General features: G+C 40.8%; 1 protein-coding gene across 2 annotated transcripts; it reads right to left on the reverse strand.

The window, feature by feature from the left end:
* Positions 1 to 3,885: 3,885 nt before the first annotated feature.
* On the reverse strand, positions 3,886 to 6,329 carry LOC140818622 (photosystem I chlorophyll a/b-binding protein 6, chloroplastic-like). Of its 2 annotated transcripts, XM_073178650.1 has the most exons (6): positions 6,189 to 6,329; positions 4,982 to 5,146; positions 4,843 to 4,880; positions 4,231 to 4,745; positions 4,056 to 4,120; positions 3,886 to 3,960 (listed from the first exon to the last, which is right to left on the reverse strand). In XM_073178650.1, the coding sequence occupies exons 1-5, from the start codon at positions 6,233 to 6,235 to the stop codon at positions 4,103 to 4,105; spliced, it is 783 nt and encodes a 260-aa protein (XP_073034751.1). In that variant the 5' UTR covers positions 6,236 to 6,329; the 3' UTR covers positions 3,886 to 3,960; positions 4,056 to 4,102. The 2 variants fall into 2 exon arrangements, with proteins under 2 accessions (XP_073034751.1, XP_073034750.1); XM_073178649.1 differs by lacking the exon at positions 3,886 to 3,960 and having other exon boundaries at positions 3,975 to 4,120; positions 6,189 to 6,328.
* Between the last annotated feature and the right edge of the window lie 14,000 nt (positions 6,330 to 20,329).

Genomic DNA, 20,329 nt, shown 5'->3' on the forward strand with positions numbered 1-20,329 from the left:
CACTAGCGGGGAGCTGCTGGTCTTGTAGCAGAGCTGTGCTCTAGTTGGGAGCTAGCGGCATCAGCGGGCTAGCGACGGACGAAGGTTTGGAATTTTATCAGTATTTATCTCAGGATTATCTAGTTAAGTCTGGTAGATAAGTTTAGTGATGGTTTTCACTTGATGAATAGGCTTGGATTAGACCTGTTGTCTGGTGGTTCCAGTGGATTAGGATTGCCGTGATAGAGGTACGAAAGTACTATCCGAGATATCCTGGTTGAGTATACATTCATATATGTGTTGCATGATTATGTGGTGCATTGATATATGTCATATGGTGCATGCTATTATGTCACGTTTATTACTGCACGTTGCATTTCACGTTGAGCCGTATTCTCCTTCGAGATAGCCTTTGCTGTTGAGCTGTATCTCTTTCGAGATAAGCTATATCTTAGGGCCGCTCAGCCCTGTCTTGTGGACGCATGGACACCGAGAGTACACAGTGGCCGACGGGTCGGGAGGGCTTCGGTGGTCCACGTCTGTCTTGTAGTGGATGCAGTGACCCAGAGGTTGGACCGCGCGGCACTATCCACTTGGCGCCTCTAGACTGAGCATTGTTGAGATCCTTTTGTGACTCCTGTTTCTTGACTACCCCGGTATCATGATCATAGCATGTGCATTTCATATAGGTCTGTATACTCATACTTTTGTACTGGGCGTTCTTATCGCTCACGTCCTCGGTTTTGTTTATTCTTGGACACCCCATTCCCACGGGGCAGGCCTCAGGTTGGACAGCTCAGGAGGAGCAGGAGGAGGACGTTGAGTAGCTGGTTGGTTTAGTTTATCGGTATTGTTTTGATTCGATATGGTTGTATTGGGTATTTTATTTCGAGTTATTCTAGACTTCGATTGGGTTGTATAACCATTATTGTGTTGACTATTTTCCGCTGTTATCTCTGATTAGTAATTATTAAGTTAATTGCATGCTTAGTTTTCAATTAGTAGGTGATTCTGGAACGGGTCACTACATTTATGGTATCAGAGCATGCATACGATTTTGGGATATAGTTTTCTATTTTGGGATTTCCGTTGACCATTTTACTAGTTTCCCATTCTATGTTGTAGCGATGGCTGACCACTTTGGTGATGAGAGTAGTCAGGGAAGTGTAGGTCGTTGGGGTGACCAGGACGATCATAGACGTCATCGTGAGCATCGTCATCGACGGAATGGTCCTAGGCGTTTTGATATGCATCGTTTCATGCAGATGGGGCCTAAGCCTTTAGTTGGCGGTGAGACTCCCGATGATGCGGAGGATTGGATAGAGCGCATGGAGAGTTGTTTTCGTGCATTCCAGTGCACCGATGAGCAGAAGATGGAGACCCTTAGTTTTCTTCTTGAGGGCCGTGCTCGCAGGTGGTGGCGATCGACTTCTGCGCCGATAGTTCAGTCGCAGGGTAGAGCGACGTGGGCCGATTTCCGTGCAGCGTTCATGCAGCTGTACTTTCCTCCAGCTCTTCGCCAGGCCAAGACGATTGAGCTCCTGAACCTTAAGCAGGGGAGTATGTCTGTTGATGAGTATCAGCAGAAATTCTTTGAGTTATTACCCTTCGCTCCTCATATCAGTGGCAGTTCTGAAGCCAAGTACGATCATTTCCTTCAGGGCCTTAACCAGGAGATCTTTGATCGAGTCACTGTCTGTGATAATCCTACTTCGTACGATGGGTTGGTGAACCGGTGTCGCCAGGCAGAGATCAGTCTCCAGCGTGGTAGGGCTATTTTTTCTTCTAGACCTTCGCATACTTTGAGCCCTCGACCTCAGTCTTTCAAGAAGTCAGGTTCTTCTTCTTCTGGATCTGGATCAAGGTCTAGCGGTGATGTTCGCTTTGGTGAGAAGAAGGATGCTTGTGTGCATTGTGGGAAGAACCATCCATCGGAGCAATGCCGAGTAGCCGCAGGAGCTTGTTTTCAGTGCGGAGAGATGGGTCATCTCAAGAAGAATTGTCCTCAGCTGCGAGGTGGAGTAGGATCTGGTTCCGGATCTCAGGCGACTGTTCAGCAGAGGAGGCAAGGTCAGGAAGTGGGTAGTTCGAATCTTCGACCTCGTGCCCAAGGTCAGGTTTTTGCGCTGAACCAAGATCAGCCTGGGATGTAATTGTTATACAGTTGTAATGAAGAATAATTGCAGTGTATTACAATGATGTTGTTATTTCATTTTGTTCATTCTCTAAGCCTGATTTCGAGGACGAAATCGTTTTAAGGGGGGGAGAATGTAGTAGCCCGAATTCCAAATTGGGTAATTAACGGATTAATGGTGATTAATCATGATCGGAAGGTCCGAAGATGGTTCGGAAGCACCGAAGAGTTCGGAAGGTCCGAAGTGAGTTCGGTGGATCCGATCATTAGGTGTCAAGAGTTGATCGACACGTGGGAGTTCGGACGTTCCGAAGTGTATGATCGGAGGATCCGATCATGAGCTGTCAAGAGCCGATGGACACGTAGCGTTCGGACGTTCCGAAGTGGTGTTCGGAGGATCCGAACATGGCCTATAAATAGTGGTCGGATTTCCTCATTTTGACTCGCCAATTCAGAGAATTCCATAGCATTTCAGTCGTTTCTGACAGGTTCTAGTCTTGTTCCGAGTTTTGGGCACTAGCGGGGAGCTGCTGGTCTTGTAGCAGAGCTGTGCTCTAGTTGGGAGCTAGCGGCATCAGCGGGCTAGCGACGGACGAAGGTTTGGAATTTTATCAGTATTTATCTCAGGATTATCTAGTTAAGTCTGGTAGATAAGTTTAGTGATGGTTTTCACTTGATGAATAGGCTTGGATTAGACCTGTTGTCTGGTGGTTCCAGTGGATTAGGATTGCTGTGATAGAGGTACGAAAGTACTATCCGAGATATCCTGGTTGAGTATACATTCATATATGTGTTGCATGATTATGTGGTGCATTGATATATGTCATATGGTGCATGCTATTATGTCACGTTTATTACTGCACGTTGCATTTCACGTTGAGCCGTATTCTCCTTCGAGATAGCCTTTGCTGTTGAGCTGTATCTCTTTCGAGATAAGCTATATCTTAGGGCCGCTCAGCCCTGTCTTGTGGACGCATGGACACCGAGAGTACACAGTGGCCGACGGGTCGGGAGGGCTTCGGTGGTCCGGGACATTTTAGGTCCACGTCTGTCTTGTAGTGGATGCAGTGACCCAGAGGTTGGACCGCGCGGCACTATCCACTTGGCGCCTCTAGACTGAGCATTGTTGAGATCCTTTTGTGACTCCTGTTTCTTGACTACCCCGGTATCATGATCATAGCATGTGCATTTCATATAGGTCTGTATACTCATACTTTTGTACTGGGCGTTCTTATCGCTCACGTCCTCGGTTTTGTTTATTCTTGGACACCCCATTCCCACGGGGCAGGCCTCAGGTTGGACAGCTCAGGAGGAGCAGGAGGAGGACGTTGAGTAGCTGGTTGGTTTAGTTTATCGGTATTGTTTTGATTCGATATGGTTGTATTGGGTATTTTATTTCGAGTTATTCTAGACTTCGATTGGGTTGTATAACCATTATTGTGTTGACTATTTTCCGCTGTTATCTCTGATTAGTAATTATTAAGTTAATTGCATGCTTAGTTTTCAATTAGTAGGTGATTCTGGAACGGGTCACTACAGCTTGGTTGGCACTTGAGCGTGATTGTTATCGAATACAATACTGTCTTCCTCGAGTCATTTTTCTTTTATAGGTATTTTAAATTTTTAGTACACCCTATTTACTAGGAGGTCCTGTCAAAAATTTTCAGGCTCTGAAATCTATTTTTTTAAGTATTTTAAACCATCCCGATTGCCGGAGATGAATTTCGAGCCCATGCGACCTATCTCGTGTGCTCGGGCTCGACAGTAAAGTAAGTATGTGGACTCCTTCATGCAAGTGTTTGCCATGCTCAACTAACAGAGAATACATTATGCATGACAATTATTTTCTTGTTGTCAGATATATGAATCGATATGTTTCCAATAGATAAAATTTACATAAAATTCATCATTCAGAATATATCTTGTTCTATACCACCTGAACAACTTCCTTTTCGCTCCAGTGGCCTCAAGAAGTGGACTATTGTCGTCCTATTGCATTCTAAAAGCCTGGAAACAGAACCAATATTGCATCAAACACAAAAATTTGGAAAGTCCCTATACCAGTTCAAGTTTAACTGACATGTATAATATAAGCTCGTAAACCATCGAATTCGTACCGAAAAAATGTTGCAATGACCAGGATCTGCAATGTGTGCCGCCAAGTTCTCCAAGGGGCCTTGCCCAGTATATACAGCCTGAAAACAGAAGCCGACAAAAGCCAGCATTGCCAGTCTCCCATTCTTGATCTCTTTAGTCCTCAATACCATCACTGGCTCTGGCGACCCTCTTCCCCACATAAGCGGATCAAACCACAATCCACCAGGGTATCCAACGTCAGGCTTCGGCTTAGTCTTATGTGGCAACGTCGGTTCAATGTCGACACATCCAGGGTTCAAAATATCAGCCCATCTCCGCCCCTCGACCCACCCCATCAAGAGCAACTGGACAAACAATAAGGTTTTCGGATCCGCAAAGTATTCTCGAGCACCAGCATCGTACCACGAGAAATTCTCAATGAATCCGACACTTTCCAGCCACTCGGGGATGAGGATTCCAGCAACTGCAAGCATCGCCCACCTACCGTGCATCAGCTCGGCTTGTGCAAACCATTTGAGCTGCTCAGGATCAGATCCTATACGTTAAACTGATCGGTCACCCACTTAGCAATTAATGAGTAATCTAGAATATTTCAAAAACATATTCCTAATCAATGTGAATGAATTCCATACCTAATCCAAGCGGATCAAAGCCAAAATCTCCTGGAAGACTACAAAACAGATTATTCATCGCATTGCTATAGTCCGACGTTGCGAAATCTAATGCTCATGATATCCAACCAATGCATAGAAAATAACTTGAAACGCATACCTTCCATCAAGCCACTCAGGGGGTGAACTTCCAGGGAACCACAATGGCCTATCGGGAGGAAGCGGTTCGCAGATACTGGACACACCTTTGGTAGCATTTAAACGGCTTCGATTCGGCTGCAACCACATTGTAATCTTTTCTGGGAAAGATCTTCTATTTACTTCCCTGATACATGTACGTTGTTGTGCAGGGATTAAGTTACATAACTTTACCAAACCCACAGTCGGAAATGCAATGCAAAAGATAAATGTAGTAAAAACAAGCAATAAAAGTTCACGATTTGGGGACCTTATTTGGAATGATCGAAAACAAAGTTGAAGCAATGGATAGAGCCATGATTAATGAATTCCAAAACTGATTATTTTGTAAGGCGCGTGGATAAAAGCAGCCTCATCTATTCTACACGATGGTGTGCAAGTGCTAAAAGTACATAACTCTATCCAAGAAATTTTTTTTCCCGACAAGATAAAAAGAAATTAAATCTCACGTATCCCTAAAGACAAAAACATTCTATTACATATTAATGATATTATTTAAACTCATTCATTCTTGATAAATAAATAAATAATTACATGCACATAGGTCAGTATGATCATTAATGTGATTATGATGTAGTAATTTGTTGGTACAAACAGGTTTAACAGCTACAATAGCTCGAATAATTCATAGAAATTCATAATTTCCATCTAGCCACTCGGGGGTCGATGAACTTCCACTCAGCCACAGCGGCCTATGCGGGTCGCAGACGCTGGAAACGCCTTTCGTAGCGCTCAAACGGCTGCACACATACACTCGAGAGAATGAGCTCCCAACAATATGTGAGAGGCAGAAGAATTATTTCATCAAAAATTGTGTATGAGAAGTTGCTGTTCAAGTATTTATATATCCGTCATTAACTATCCTAACTACTGACAGTTAAGCTAACAGACTAATTAAGCTAACTAAGTGACAATTAAGCAAAGTGAAGTGTATGTGTATACTAATAACATGTTTCGGCTGCAACCATTTTCCAATCTTCTCCAGGAGAGATTTTCTCCACACTTCCCTGATATATATATATATATATATATATATATATATATATATATATATATATATATATATATATATATATATATATTGCGCAGAGATTAAGTTGCATAAATAAATCAAGGCCAGAAATGCAATATTGCAAGAAAATGTAGTAAACAGTTCAAAATTTAGTGACCTTTTTGGAAAGCTTGAGAATGAAGAAGAAGCAACCGACAGAGCCATGAAGGAATGAAGTTTAAAACTGGTAATTTTGTGAGGATAACAGCCTTATCTGAAAAGGGTGCAAGTGCAAACAAGACATAATTTAAGGGTCAAACAGCAATTTATACAATAAAATCATTTGCTCGAAGAATGGGTGGAATTTATGCGATGAAATTCCTTTTTGACATAAAAAGGCCCTTATATCATATTTTTGAATGTATATATGTGTTTTTAATCTTTTTGTTAATTAAGCAAATGACGATGGATTTTTTTTTAATGAGATGACTGTTTTTTCGTTTTATTGTTTGGATTCGAAATTATTTTAAATCGTATTTGGATGGATGAATTTCAAATTTTTTATGTTGCTTGGATAAACATAATTCAAGTAGATTTTAAAATTATTTCATATCAAGTTATGTCATTACAATTGTATACGGTAGATTTCAAATACACAAAAAATTAGTATCATTTGAACATTATCATTTCAAATCCTTCCCTAGTCGATCACTCAATCCAAATCAAATATATGGTAGAGTAGATGCTACCTGTGGGGGTAGTGCCCTCACAGTATCTCAGCCATTGATTTTATATGGTGATTAAATCTGGGCCTTTGATCACTTCATGGGGTGTATGTGTGTGTAAATCTGGGCCTTTGATCACTTAATGGGGGCAGTGCCACACAAGGTAGGGTGAAATGAACCCAAATATATTAATCAAAGCAAACTTTTAGTTCTTTCTGTTTGCAGTATGTCTGATAGATCCTATTTCTCATAAAATTTAGACGCTTTTTTTTTTTCCTTTTTATTTAATATTTAGACGCTTTCGATCATCCTACACAATTTATATTAAAAGTTAATGGAAAAGGATATGTACATTTAATTTCTTCCAAAATTGGGAACATTTTGTGTTTCTATTATTTAAGATCAAAACTATGAGCGTTCACAGTCGAATTAAATTGGACCAAATTGTAAAACCAAACCACACCACTCGGTTTGGATCGATTTTCAGTCAGTCATAGTTTATGCTGATTTTAAAATCAACTGAACCAAAAAAAATTGTTTGGTTCAAGTTGTTGGATCTCAGTTTTCTTGGCGCCCAAACGCAATGGAAGTTTAAAATTTTATTTTAAATTTATTTTGACAATCAAAATATATATGATTGGGCGCTAGTATAATTTTCAAAATCAAACATCCACAGGGTGTTAGAATTTTATACATTTGGTGATTATATCACTTGGCTCCAACTAGTCCGGTACGACGGATCTAACTCTTGATGAATCCCTACGAACTATCTTCAAGATACTCTTTTCTTTGTTTTTCTAATCAGGTCCACGGCTAAATGATTTATTCTTTTTTCAATTTGCACTAGAAAATTGGGAGAAGTTTTTACGTTGGAGATTAAAAACGAGAGGCGGCTCAAACTTTTTTCAAGAGATGACCGAAATATTATGGAGGAGGAAGGAGGCTGAAATTTTCGAAAATTTCATCTTGTTATGTCTAGTGTTATGGCTTGATTATCCTATTTATAATTAAGCCATGACCTTAATGCACATATAATAATGCATGGACCTTTTAATTAGCATTAATGAGCTTAGTTAATTAATTGGACTAGTCCAACTCGTTTTAATTAATTAATCAAAGTCCACTAAATTTTAATTATTTAGTATGTTGGACTTTAACTCCTACAAGCCTATTTAAACATACAATTTTAATTTAACATTTAATAAACTCAACTTTTGAGTTTAATAAATTAAATTAAATATAAATTCAATATTTGAATTTATTACATAAATTGTAAATTCAACTCCTTGAATTTTATCACCTCCAAAACTTAATTATCATAAATTCAACTCCTTGAATTTACTATAATATATTAATTCAACTACTTGAATTTATTCTCTCAACGGGAACAAATGATCCAGTACTTATGCGACTCTCAATGGTTCAGGGATTCAGCTAGCTGTGGGTTCACAACTCTTTGTGATTCAAAATAACATTTATTCTTATTCGGGCTTACCCTAGTTAGCCTCATTCTTTTCATCAACACCTTGATCAAGAATGTCAGAACTCATTTCTGATTGCACCCATCGGATCATGGTAAGAGCGTCTAGTAGCATCACCTCATGATCCCCTAGGTATCACTGATAGTACCTGCAAGAACCAGTCGATTATGATTAACGTACAGTAAGGTCCCTTCATCTCATATATCCTATCGAATTTGCAACCATTGGTTCATCGAGGGTTGCATAATAATTCGATAACTATGTGATAACTATAAATAGTGGCATGGCATGTACGGTTGGAGAACTCCTTCTCTAACGTACATCTCATTCTCTTGACAGAGATTCCACGCACTATAATTTCATCAGATCACATAGATATCCACACCCATAGGTGAGCGGTGAATCCCCGACTACAATACACTGGCTCCTATAAGTGTCGCAACTGTACCCAACCGCGCCACCTGATGACTCTCCTGGAGCCGGTAAACGAGTCAAAGTACAGCCCTAGCATATAGAGCCTCAGTATTGTCCCGGGTCGTAAAGACTAATGGTGTAAAATCACAACCACGGACTTATCCTCTCGATGAATGATAACCACTTGGAAAGTCAATGGGGTTGTTCGGTATAATCATCATATGACTATCATCTGCATGCTTGGACATATCTATTCCCTTACCAAGAAACGCAGTACACAACATCACAGATGCTAGTCTCGAGCTCAAGCGACTATTTATCCATGTTTTAGGCGACTGAATCGCTAGGAACAGTATTTAGATCATACAGTGTTTACAAACGAGTTTCAAAATCGAATTACGATTCACTTGTATTAAAGTATAATCAAGGTCTTTATCTATGTTTGATGACATGTGTATACAGATAAAGAAATAACAAACCATGAAATAATGAATATATTAAAATAAATATTGTTAATTATAACTGAGTCAATAAAATCCCTAGTCAACAGTTGGCTTGCAAGACATGTACTTTAACACAAGTTTTGTAACCAAATCGATTACATTAAAATAAAAAAAAATTCATAAATTTTGTTTTAGTGTTATTTATTTTAGATATAGAATTATTTTATTTGATTTTAGTTTGCATTATATTATTAGTAAGATTTATAAATAGTATAACTATATATATTGATAATTTATTTATTGTCGATTTTAGCTCAATTAAACACAAATATAATCCTAAAATTTTAGTTTGTACAAGTGGCAAACTCATGTAACCGCATAAGTATTATAATTTATTTTATATTACTTATAGTTATTCTATTCTACGATCAAATAAAATATTCAATTAAATTTTATCAAGTGTCAATTAATACTTTTTCAAAATTAAAATATCTAAAATCAATAATTCAAACAAGACCAACCCGAAATTCATGGTTTAGTTTTGTTTGGTTATTAAAAGTTAATAGCGTGGTTTGGTTTGAAATTTTAAAACCGACAAAATATGATTTTGTTCGAATTTTTAGCTAAACTCGAACTAAACCGTATTTGAATACCCTAATCAAAATTGTTTTTGTCTCCATGACCAAAGACTAAAGTTGTTTTTATCTTTTTGTAGCTTTATTATAATTAAACATTGGAAATCAAAATATGTAAAATTCATTAATAGGTGGATTGTTTTGATATATATGTTGTAAATAAAAGACTGATTAATTCTTAAATTATATGTTCAATGATATTTGCAATGTTCATATCAATTTTAGTTCATGAAAAGCACATACATGCACAAACATCCAAGGGCTTTGAAGGCTACAGCACGACCCAATCAGAAGGTTTAATTATTCAGATTAAATGGACAAATAATGAGTGCCTGACAAGTGACAAGAGAAGACCAAGTCAAGCTAGTGGAGAACGAAGTTGTAGGGAACCATCAGAATAAAGCGAAGAAAAGAAGGGCTCGACAACATCAACACAAACGATCCAAAAACGCAGCGCTTATTTTACGTGATACTCATAGAAAATTTAGGGTCTGATTCCAATAAGTGTCAATAGTCCAGACACAGCTTTTAAATTTGTCATGAGCCTGAAATCACGAATAAGACCGTTAGAAGGGGCAAGGAGCGTATCCTAGTGTAGCCCCTCCGATGCTCAAGTCAGAGACTGAGGATATATGTAGGGAGCAGCTAAGGGTGCTGCTGAAAAATAATACAGTGAATAAATGATAAGACACTCAAACCTGGTATTTATAGGAGAATACATGGGACTTCCACCTAGGCTAGGGATGGGCCGGGAGTTTGGGCCTGATCTTGAGGGCCTCATTTATGGGGTATCACCAATCTCCCCCTCCCGAGTCGAACTGAATCATAGGTTCAAAGTTTGATTAATTGTGTTGTCCTCGGTTTATAAGGTGTGAGTTGTGCATTTTTCCTCTGCTGTTCATTTTGCTACACCCACGCTTAGCACCCTAGCGACTCACAACCCTCGTCAACATCCAACGCTCGCCCGTCTCTGCCAGTCACTGCCCTCGCCCTAGCCTTGCGCATTCGCCATCTACCCCACTTCGCCATCACATCATCCATAACCGCCGACTCTCGTCCGCGCCAGCACCTCGCCTAGCCACGCTAGCCCCTGGCTATGTTCGCCGAGTGCAGCCTGCCCTTGCTTCTCCTCGCCTAGCCTTCTTCACTGAGTGCCGCCTCTCACCACTCGCCCAACCTTCACCCTCGCCCCTCGCCAGCAGCGCCTCGCCCAACACCTTATCCCTCGGCGCCTCGCCCATCGCCCATCCAGCAACTCCTCGCCTCACACCCATCACACTCCAGCTTTGTGCCTCTCCTCACCCACAGCTCTCACCACAGCCTCATCCCACAACCACACCTTCGCGCAGCCCTCGCCCCAGCTCGCCCCACAGTTCCTCACCCCTTGTCCAGCGCCTCTCCCCTCGCCAGCAAGCTCTCGCCCTAGCCCTAGCCTCCTCGCCCACTCCACTCGCCTTTTCCCAGCACCCCTCGCGCACTCGCCCAACATCTCTCGCATCCTACTCGCTGCAAGCACTTGCACCTTCGCCGCTCGCCCCACAGCTCATCGCAACGTGCTCGCCATAGCGCACACGCACTCGTGCTCGCCATTCCAGCCTCGCCCTTCGCCTACACATCCTCGCCCATACGTTGAGAATTTATTTTCGAATAGGATACAATGGATAATCCAGGTCGATCCCCGTAATTTTCACAGCGATAAACATTGTTCATTATCGACAAACCAAATATTTTTTTCTAACATGGTATGCCCTCGTCGCCCCCATCTTCAAGGTCCTCTACTAAGATTTTGAAGGAAAAAAACTTCCACTTTCCCGCACCCTTGACTCCTCTGCTAATATAGTCCTTAGCAGGAAAAATAATTCTCCAACCTCCTCAACCTGTAACTCCTCTGCTAGGCGATGTCTTAGCATGAAATTAAAACTCTCACCTCATCATCTTGTTACTCTTCTGCTAAGCCGGGCCTTAGTAGGAAAATCAAACTTCAACCTCATCACCCTCTAACTCCTCTGCTAAGCGAAGACTTAGCAACAAAAATCAAACTTCAATCCCCTCATCCTCTAACTCCTCTGCTATACGAAGGCTCAACAGAAAATAAAGGTTTCACCTCTGGGCGATGCCTTAGCAGGAAAATAAAAGTTTCACCTCCTCACCCCTGACTCATCTACTAGGCTCAGCCCAAGTAGGTAAATTTAATTTCTCCTCATCAACTCTTCTCCTCTATTAGGCGCAGCCCAAGTAGGTAAATTTAAATTTTCTCCTCCACTCTGCTCCTCTACTAGGCAATGCCTCAATAGGAAAAATTTAAAAATTTCTCTATTCGACTCTGCTCCTCTACTAGATGATACCTTAATAGGAAAATTTTTAATTTTGTCATTTTCAACTCTGCTCCTCTACTAGGCGATGTCTTAGCAGGAAAAAAAAACTTTCACCTCCTCACCCTCTGACTTCTCTGCTAGGCGATGCCTTAGCAGGAAAATAAAACTTTCACCTCCTCACCCTATGAATTCTCTACTAGGCGATGCCTCAGCAGGAGCGTAGAACTTCCATATCCTCAGCCCCTGACTCCTCTATTAGGTGACGCCTTAGCAGGAAAAATCAAACTTCAACCTCCTCACCCTTTAACTCCTCTGCTAGGCGAAGCCTTAGCAGAAAAAATCAAACTTCAACCCCATCATCCTCTAACTCCTCTGCTAGGCGATGCCTCCGCATAAAAATAAAAGTTTCACCTTCTCACCGCAGTCACCTCTGCTGGGCAATGCCTTAGCAAGAAAATAAAGGTTTCACCTCTTCACCCCTGACTCCTCTCCTAGGCGATGGCTTAGTAGGAAAATTTTTTATTTTCTATTTCTCAACTCTGCTCCTCTATTTGGTGATGCCTTAGTAGGACATTTTTATTTTTCTCCTTCTCTACTCTGCTCCTCTACTAGGCGATGCCTCAATAGGAAAAATTAAAAAATTTCTCTATTCCACTCTGCTCCTCTACTAGGAAATTCCTTAGTAGGAAAATTTTTAATTTTCTCCTTCTCAACTCTGCTCGTCGAATAGGAGATGTCTTGGTAGGAAACATTTTGTTTTTCTCCTTCCCAACTCCGCTCCTCTAATATGTGATGCCTTAGTAGGAAAATAAAGTTTTCTCACTTTCATAATACAACAACATTCATGAACTGAAAAGAAAAACATGATTTTATTGAATTCTAATTGGTTACATGGGAAAATTCAAAGATGAAATATATCAACGATAAAATTCAGAAATATATTTCCTAAGGTGGTAAGCATTCCAGGGCCTCTTTAAAGCCTTTCCTTGAGCAGTTTCCAAGTAATAAGCTCCAGTATTAAATTTCTCAATCACTCTGAAAAGTCCCTCCCACTCTGGATCCAACTTTCCCCTCTACTCTTCTTGAATCTTCAACAGGACCAAGTCACCCACTTTTTCCTTTCCTAATCATGTTAACCTCCACATGCGTTCTTTTTCCCTCCTCCCTCACTACCCCTTCATAACACCGACGCACGAATTTTTGGTCCCTGCAGACTCCGACTCCCTTTCTCACAGGAAACTTAAGCTTCTGATGATAAGTGGAAGCTACGGCTCTGAAATCCTTCAGGGTTGGCCGTCCTAGAATTCCATTATATGCTGACAGGGTATCCACTACGGTGAAGGCTATCATTTTTTTATTACCCGCCGAGGATCAGTCCCCAAGGATAGGGGAAGAACAATCTGACCCAAAGTCGGGATGACGTGTCCTACAAACCCATACAGCGAAGGTGGAGACCGGCTCAAACTCAAATCCTTCCACCTTAATTTTATCCAACGTGCTTTTGAACAAGACGTTTACTGAGCTTCCATTATCAATAAATATCCTCGCCACATCATAATTGGCAATGGTGGCCGTCACCGCCAAGGCATCGTTATGTGTAGTCACAACGCCTCGGAGGTCTTCCGGCCCAAAGCTGATGACGGGGTCTTGTGGTAAGTCTGCACCCCTAGATATCTCAAAGTTCTCTAACCTTCTCCCATGTGCCTTCCAAGCTCGCCCAGAGTCTCCATCAGTAAGCACCCCCCGAGATCATATGAATCATTCCTCTCGTGAGGTGGTTATCCTCATTTATTTCCCTCCTCAGTTCGACGAGCTCCTGAGGGACATCTTGACCTCGACCTTCTCCTCTCTGCTCCCCGACCCTCTGATATATCCATGGAGGGCCTTGACCATGCCTAGGGGACATGCGAGACCTCTGTCAACTCCCAGATGAGGATCCTTCTCGTCTATCCCGTGAAGGCAATCTAGCACTGCTCTCAACCCTCTGCGACTTCTCTCACCTCCCCTCGGGCTCCCTCACCTCCATCACCTTGTCACGACTCCTATCCAGAGGAACATGAGATGAGAATTGTCCTCTGCCCCTAGTTTTGTCATCCTCTCTCTCGCTTGCATCTCTCTTCCTACCTCCTCTTTCCGCTCCATCAACTCTACTTCCCCCAGGCCGCTGCTCCATCCTCTTATGCCACTGGGCATATTCTAGATTTACATATTTTTCTGCTCGAGATAACAGATCATCATAACTTGATGGATGTTTCTTGACCAACGATTTAAAGAACTCACCTCCTCTCAATCCCTGGGTAAAGACACTTATCATGATTTCAGGGGAAGCATTTGGTATATCCAGCGCTGAATCATTGAAACGCCAGATAAATTCTCGCAGAGTTTCAATTTCTTGCTGCTTCATCACAAACAAGCTCAATTAATTTCTTTATTGCCTCTTGCTGTTAGCGAATCTGTGTAAAAAAGCAGTGGAAAAATCCTCGAAAGATCGTAGGGAGTTAGGCTGCAAGGTGTTAACTCATTGTTGTGCTGACCTCACCAACGTGCCCAGAAACACCTTACACTTAACTCCATCTTAATACTGATGTAACAGAGATGCATTCTCAAACCTTCCTAAATGTTCTTCTGGGTCAGTAGGTCCATCGTACTCTCCCATATTTGATTGTCGGAAACTTGGAAGAAGCCCTTATTTCAAAATGGTAAGGGAAAAAAGACTTCCTCTCTTGGTTGTCGGCGCTCTGCTTCCCAACTGCTGCCTCAACATCCATATTTCCTTCCAAATCTCTTCCATCTCCATATTCCCCTCACTTGGGAGGGGCTGTGTCTCTTCAACCCTGCTCCGGTGGCCCTCAGCATTTTCCTCTCGCTCCTGGCGAGTGGCACGTTCCTTAGCAAACATAGACTCTTGGTTCCTCTTCATGGCCTCGTCCACTCTCCGGGTCATAAATTGGTCCAACTGTTCCAGGGTCAAGTTCCCCACATTCTCCTTGGGACGGGGTTGCTCGACCCTTGTCTCGTGACAGGGCTGCTCGTCTCTTGTCTTCTGATGGGGTTGTTCATGTCTCGTCTCAAGACACGGTGGTTATTGCCTCGTCTCAACATGAGATTGTTCGGGTCCCATCTGAGGACGTGATGATGCTTAGTTAGCTCTTCTGCTCCCTCTCCTGCCTACCATCTCTACGTATAAACTCAAAGTTTCCCACAGACGGCGCAAAATGATACTCACGAAAAATTTAGGGTCAGATTCAAGCTATTGTCACTAGTCCAAATGCAGGTTTCGAATTTGTCATTAGCCTGAAATCACGAATAAGACCTTTAGAAGGGGGCCAGGAGGGTGTCCTGGCATAGCCCCTCCGACACTCAAGTTAGAGACTGAGGATATACGTGGGGAGTAGCTAAGAGTGCTGCTGAAAAATAATATAGTGAATAAATGATTAGACACTCAAACCTGGTATTTATAGGAGAATACACGGGCCTATCATGGGCCTTCCACCTAAGCCGGGTGTGTGGGCCGGGGGTATGAGCCTGATCTTGAAGGACTCATTTATGGGGTATCATTAAGTTTTTTAAGCTCGTAGTTTTTTATTTTCAAGCTATTTATTTCCAACAAATATTTCAGCATTTCATTATATTTATCTTTCTTTCTATTTCCGTATCTTTGATTATAAAAATATACACATTTTTTCATTAAAGACGGAGTTAATTTCTATTGTCGTTATTGAATTTTTTAGCTTCATTTTCATTGTATTTGTAGATTAATTTCCTAGTTTTTGATGCCTCACCTGGGGAACTATATCTGACTGTCGAACTGGGCTCACATTCTTTTGTTTTAGAATTTAGATTTTCACATTTTTATCATTATGGCACTTAACATGTCTGACACGCTTTCAACACTCAAATATTATGCAAACATATTTATGACACGTCCAGTGAGACCATGCTGCTGAAAAAATCAACGAAATCTTGATAAAAAGTGATAGAAAACTGCCATCAAAGGAATACAAGTCCGAGGAACCAACTAGATAGGGTGGTTCGAATTAGAAATTGGTGCCCTAGATTGTGAAGAACTTTGAAAACATGTTCAAGCAGGAGGTGGAGAATTTGAGAAGATTTAAGGAACAATGGTGGTTCATGCTCCGCAGTTCGAGTCCATAGCCACAAAGGAAACGGAGGATATGGTTTCAATGATGCACGTCACATTGGATGAATGGAAGATGATCACAATGTTGTATTGACTATGATGAGATACATGATGGAGGAGATGAACAAACTCAAAGTAAGTGGAGTTCATGTGGTAAACATACATGGGACTCACGATGAAAATGTCATCCATGAGAAGGGAGATTCATAGGGTATCTCAAAATCAAGTGAGGCAAGAGGATCTAGTGGGAACTCTCAAGCAGTAAATAATCATCGTCTGGTGAGATCCAATGCTAGAAATAAGAGTGAATGATACACTCCACTTTATAGAAGAGAGGATGAATATGGAGAAGAACTCAGCAAAGCCAAAAACCAAATGGTAAGGCACATGTTCAAAATTTCGCCATCATTAATCCTACTATAATGCCTGGGGAATATGAGGAACTTTAGATTCGATCGTTTCCTACTATGAATGCTAGGGGGACATCTTGATGTCCTTATACTCTAATAGGAACTCCTGTTGTGGTTCTTGAGATTATACGAGATTTTGTTCAAGATTTGTATGGTCCAGGGTTCGGGTCATTGAACAGACCTTAGTTCCACTAGCCCTGTCCGGAGACCATTGACGTGAACAATCCTAATCCCCAAGAGTTTTAGGATCCTTGATTTCATGTTGTTTTCTGGGGTGATTACCAATCCACCATGGAGTATGTTGCGGGGTTCAATGTTCAATGTGGAGAATTGACCAATTTGGAGAATTTCCATTTCTACAAGTTAAGGATGTTCCCAAATTCCCAGACAAGTGTGGCCTTCACTTGGTATGCTCAATTTCCAAGGAATTCCATATTCACTTGGCAAGAGATGGGAAGGCAGTTTCATACTCAGTTCTTCAGGTCTGAACTCAAAGTGTGCATCACAGGTTTGTCCAGATAGACACAAAAGTCGGGGGAAACTATCGACATGTTCATAGAAAGGTTCAAAAAGATGTAAAGCATATGTCGATGTTCTTGCCAGAATATGAGTTTGAAAAATGGTTTTGAAACATTTATAACTCATTTTTCTTTAAAATGTATTAGAAATTTTATTTTTTTTGAAAAAAATCTTAATAGGCTTCGACCGAACTATTATGTATATAACTGCTATAACAGTCATAAGTTCTGTTAGATATGAATTTTATTGTGGCGATGATAACTAAAACCAGTAGACCAGCAGACCAGAACAACAGAATAGCTTATCAGTAGCTGCTGCTCTAGTAAAACTAAACCAGTAGAAAAGGGATAACAATACAAACCAGGTGAGAATGTTTTCTAATGTTGCTATCTTAATTGTTACCGTTAAATAGTTCCTAGTACTAGTATTAATTGCAGCATTAAATACTATACGGAGTCATTTAATGCATATTACCCAATTAAGTATAAAACAAGACTGATTGTTTTATAGCTTTTCTACAGAAACCTATTTCGGTAATAAAGTTGATTGTATCAGTTATCTGAAGACTTCTCTGATTGTGAACGTTGAACTCAGTCGATTATATATACTTGGATCAAATCCTTGTTCGACACGACACTTCGCATAATATCATTTTCAAGGAACAAATCTACTCTCTTATCAAACGTATATCAGTTTTCCTTGAGCACTTTAAAAGTTCAACACAAAGAAAAGTAGCACACGCTTCATAGCTTATATCTGATCTTTTGTAGATCATCTTGTGCTACTAATTCTTACACTCTTCACGATCTTCACTGCACTAATATTTCATCAGAAGAGTCTGTAATCTGAAAAGAGTCTTTTCAGAACTTTGTGTTTCGCATTTTTGTGAGTTGAGAAACTAAGAGTTTCAGTAGGCTGAGGTGTAAGTCCTTCTGAAGTGGGTGTATACAAGTGTTGTACTGTAATATCCAAAGTCTTTTAGTTATACCTTCTGGAAACAGAAGAAGGGGAGACGTAGAAGAGTTTATCTTCGAACTTCCATAAACAACTGCTGTCTACTGCTTTATTGTTGTTCCAACTACTTCATCAGATTGTTTCCGCACGTTCTACTGTAATCAGGTGAAAGTATTCGCACAAGATCAACTACTATCCTTAACAGGATTTTAGTACCTCATCAGAACGAAAAACGAGTAGAGTTTATTCACCCCCCCTCTAAACTCAACTTCGATCCTCAACAATTGATATCAGAGCAGGTTATTCTTGTTTGTGAAAAACTACAACAAATGGCACACTTCAGCAAGATCCCTATGTTCTCTAAGGAAGATTTGGACGACTGGAAGATAAGAATGCAAGCTCATCTTGCAGCACAAGATGATGACATGTGGTATGTCATCACAGATGGTCCACTGAAAATCTTGAAGCCTAACACAGCTGTTGCTGTTACTGACGGTGCACCACAGATGGTCGAAAAATCAAGAAGTGAATGGACCGGTGAAGATAAGAAAAGGCCAATCTTGATAATGTGGCGAAGGATATACTGTATAAAACTCTTGACAAGAACACTTTCAGCAAGATAAAAATGTGTTCTACTGCAAAGGATATTTGGGAAAAGCTCATCCAAATATGTGAAGGAAATGAGCAAACGAAAAAAAATAAACTGTCTGTAGCAATGCAGAAGTTTGAAAATCTGAAAATGAGAGCTGGTGAAACTCAAAATGAGTTTTATGAAAGATTCAGTAGCTTGGTCAATGAGCTAACTGCTCTGGGTAAAGAGCATAGCAACAGAGAAATAGCCCTCAAGGTGATGAGAGCCTTACCCAGAGAATGGGATGTTAAAACAATGGCTATTAGAGTATCCAAAGACTTGGACAAATTGGAACTGCACGACTTATTTGCAGATCTAAAGCCCTACGAGTTCGAATTGGAAGTGAGAAGTGGAGAAGAGCCTTCAAACTTACCCACCAAGGCTCTTGCTGCTACTGCTACTGCTTTTTTTACTGCGCTCGCTTAGATTTATCAGATCTCTTATGAAACTAACAATGTAACTAAAGGTAACTCATGCCAATGAATTGTCATTAGAAATTGCTATAATTTCGGATGCATTAGCTATGATTGCGTATGAAGTTCTTATGCTTCACATGTTCTTCCAACACACTGCTTATCAAGAACATTTTCCTTCAAAATTTCTCTACCTTCAATCTACATCAGATACTAGGAAGAGTGGCAACACGTGGACAGAGGAACAACTAAGTGACATACGGAACAATAAAATCAAGAAAGCATTCATATTCTTGATTATGGATGTCAGCTAGAAAAATCCACACTGCATCTCCCCCCAACTCTAACCAAGTCATATCATGTTGCACACTGGTGCAAGGTGAGGATAAGGAATCGAGGGGATAAGATTCCATCATTTCAATTGATATCCCCACAAAGGTTGAGGCTAAATATTATATTTTGGCGTATTCATGAGCACTTAATAACGTAAAGAAAACAAAGGTTCCTCTGAGATATATAAAGTAAGAACGCCCAGAGTTGCAAACTCAAACCAGAAAATCCATATGAGTTGCCGAAGTTAACTACATTTAATTCCCACATCAGCTGGGGGAAACCCATTTGAGCTCATGATGTCTACAATCTACATGAAGATTTACATTCCCCGATTGTTTAATAAGCCTTGCTCAACTAAAATAGACAAGTGAAAACGAGAACCGATCAATAGATACAACGATAACTGCTTGAAGACATAAAATGCTATTACCAATGTAATCCGCCAAATAGTTCCACTATCTAATATTCGTTCGTAATCAGTTCACTAGAAAGATTATTCCCTTGGTAACAGCATAAAAGATCATAACTTTTAGTTTTTTATACTCAAATAAGCTTAAACAAATCATATGTCAATAACGAAATTCAAGATAAAAAATATCAAATCCAAACCAAAAAAAGTTCAAATATTTAGAACGAAAAATGATGAATCCGATCATTAAAGAAGAACTCACATCAATCCGAGGATAACAGCACCCTCAGCAAGGAAAAGAGTCATATGACTCGTGAGATTAAACGGCGCGGTGAGCCAATTCCCCGGCGGCACATTGAGCTGACCACCACCCTTTCCACGAAGCTTCGAAATCGCCGTCACGGCCCTCTCAAACGCCTCCGTGTTAAGAGTGATACCATCCCCCACACCACCAAAATCTGTCAAGTTAAAAGCCACCCGCCGGAGCGTGGGAACT

Source organism: Primulina eburnea, chromosome 17, assembly GCF_022965805.1.
Source record: "Primulina eburnea isolate SZY01 chromosome 17, ASM2296580v1, whole genome shotgun sequence".
Lineage (NCBI taxonomy): Eukaryota > Viridiplantae > Streptophyta > Magnoliopsida > Lamiales > Gesneriaceae > Primulina > Primulina eburnea.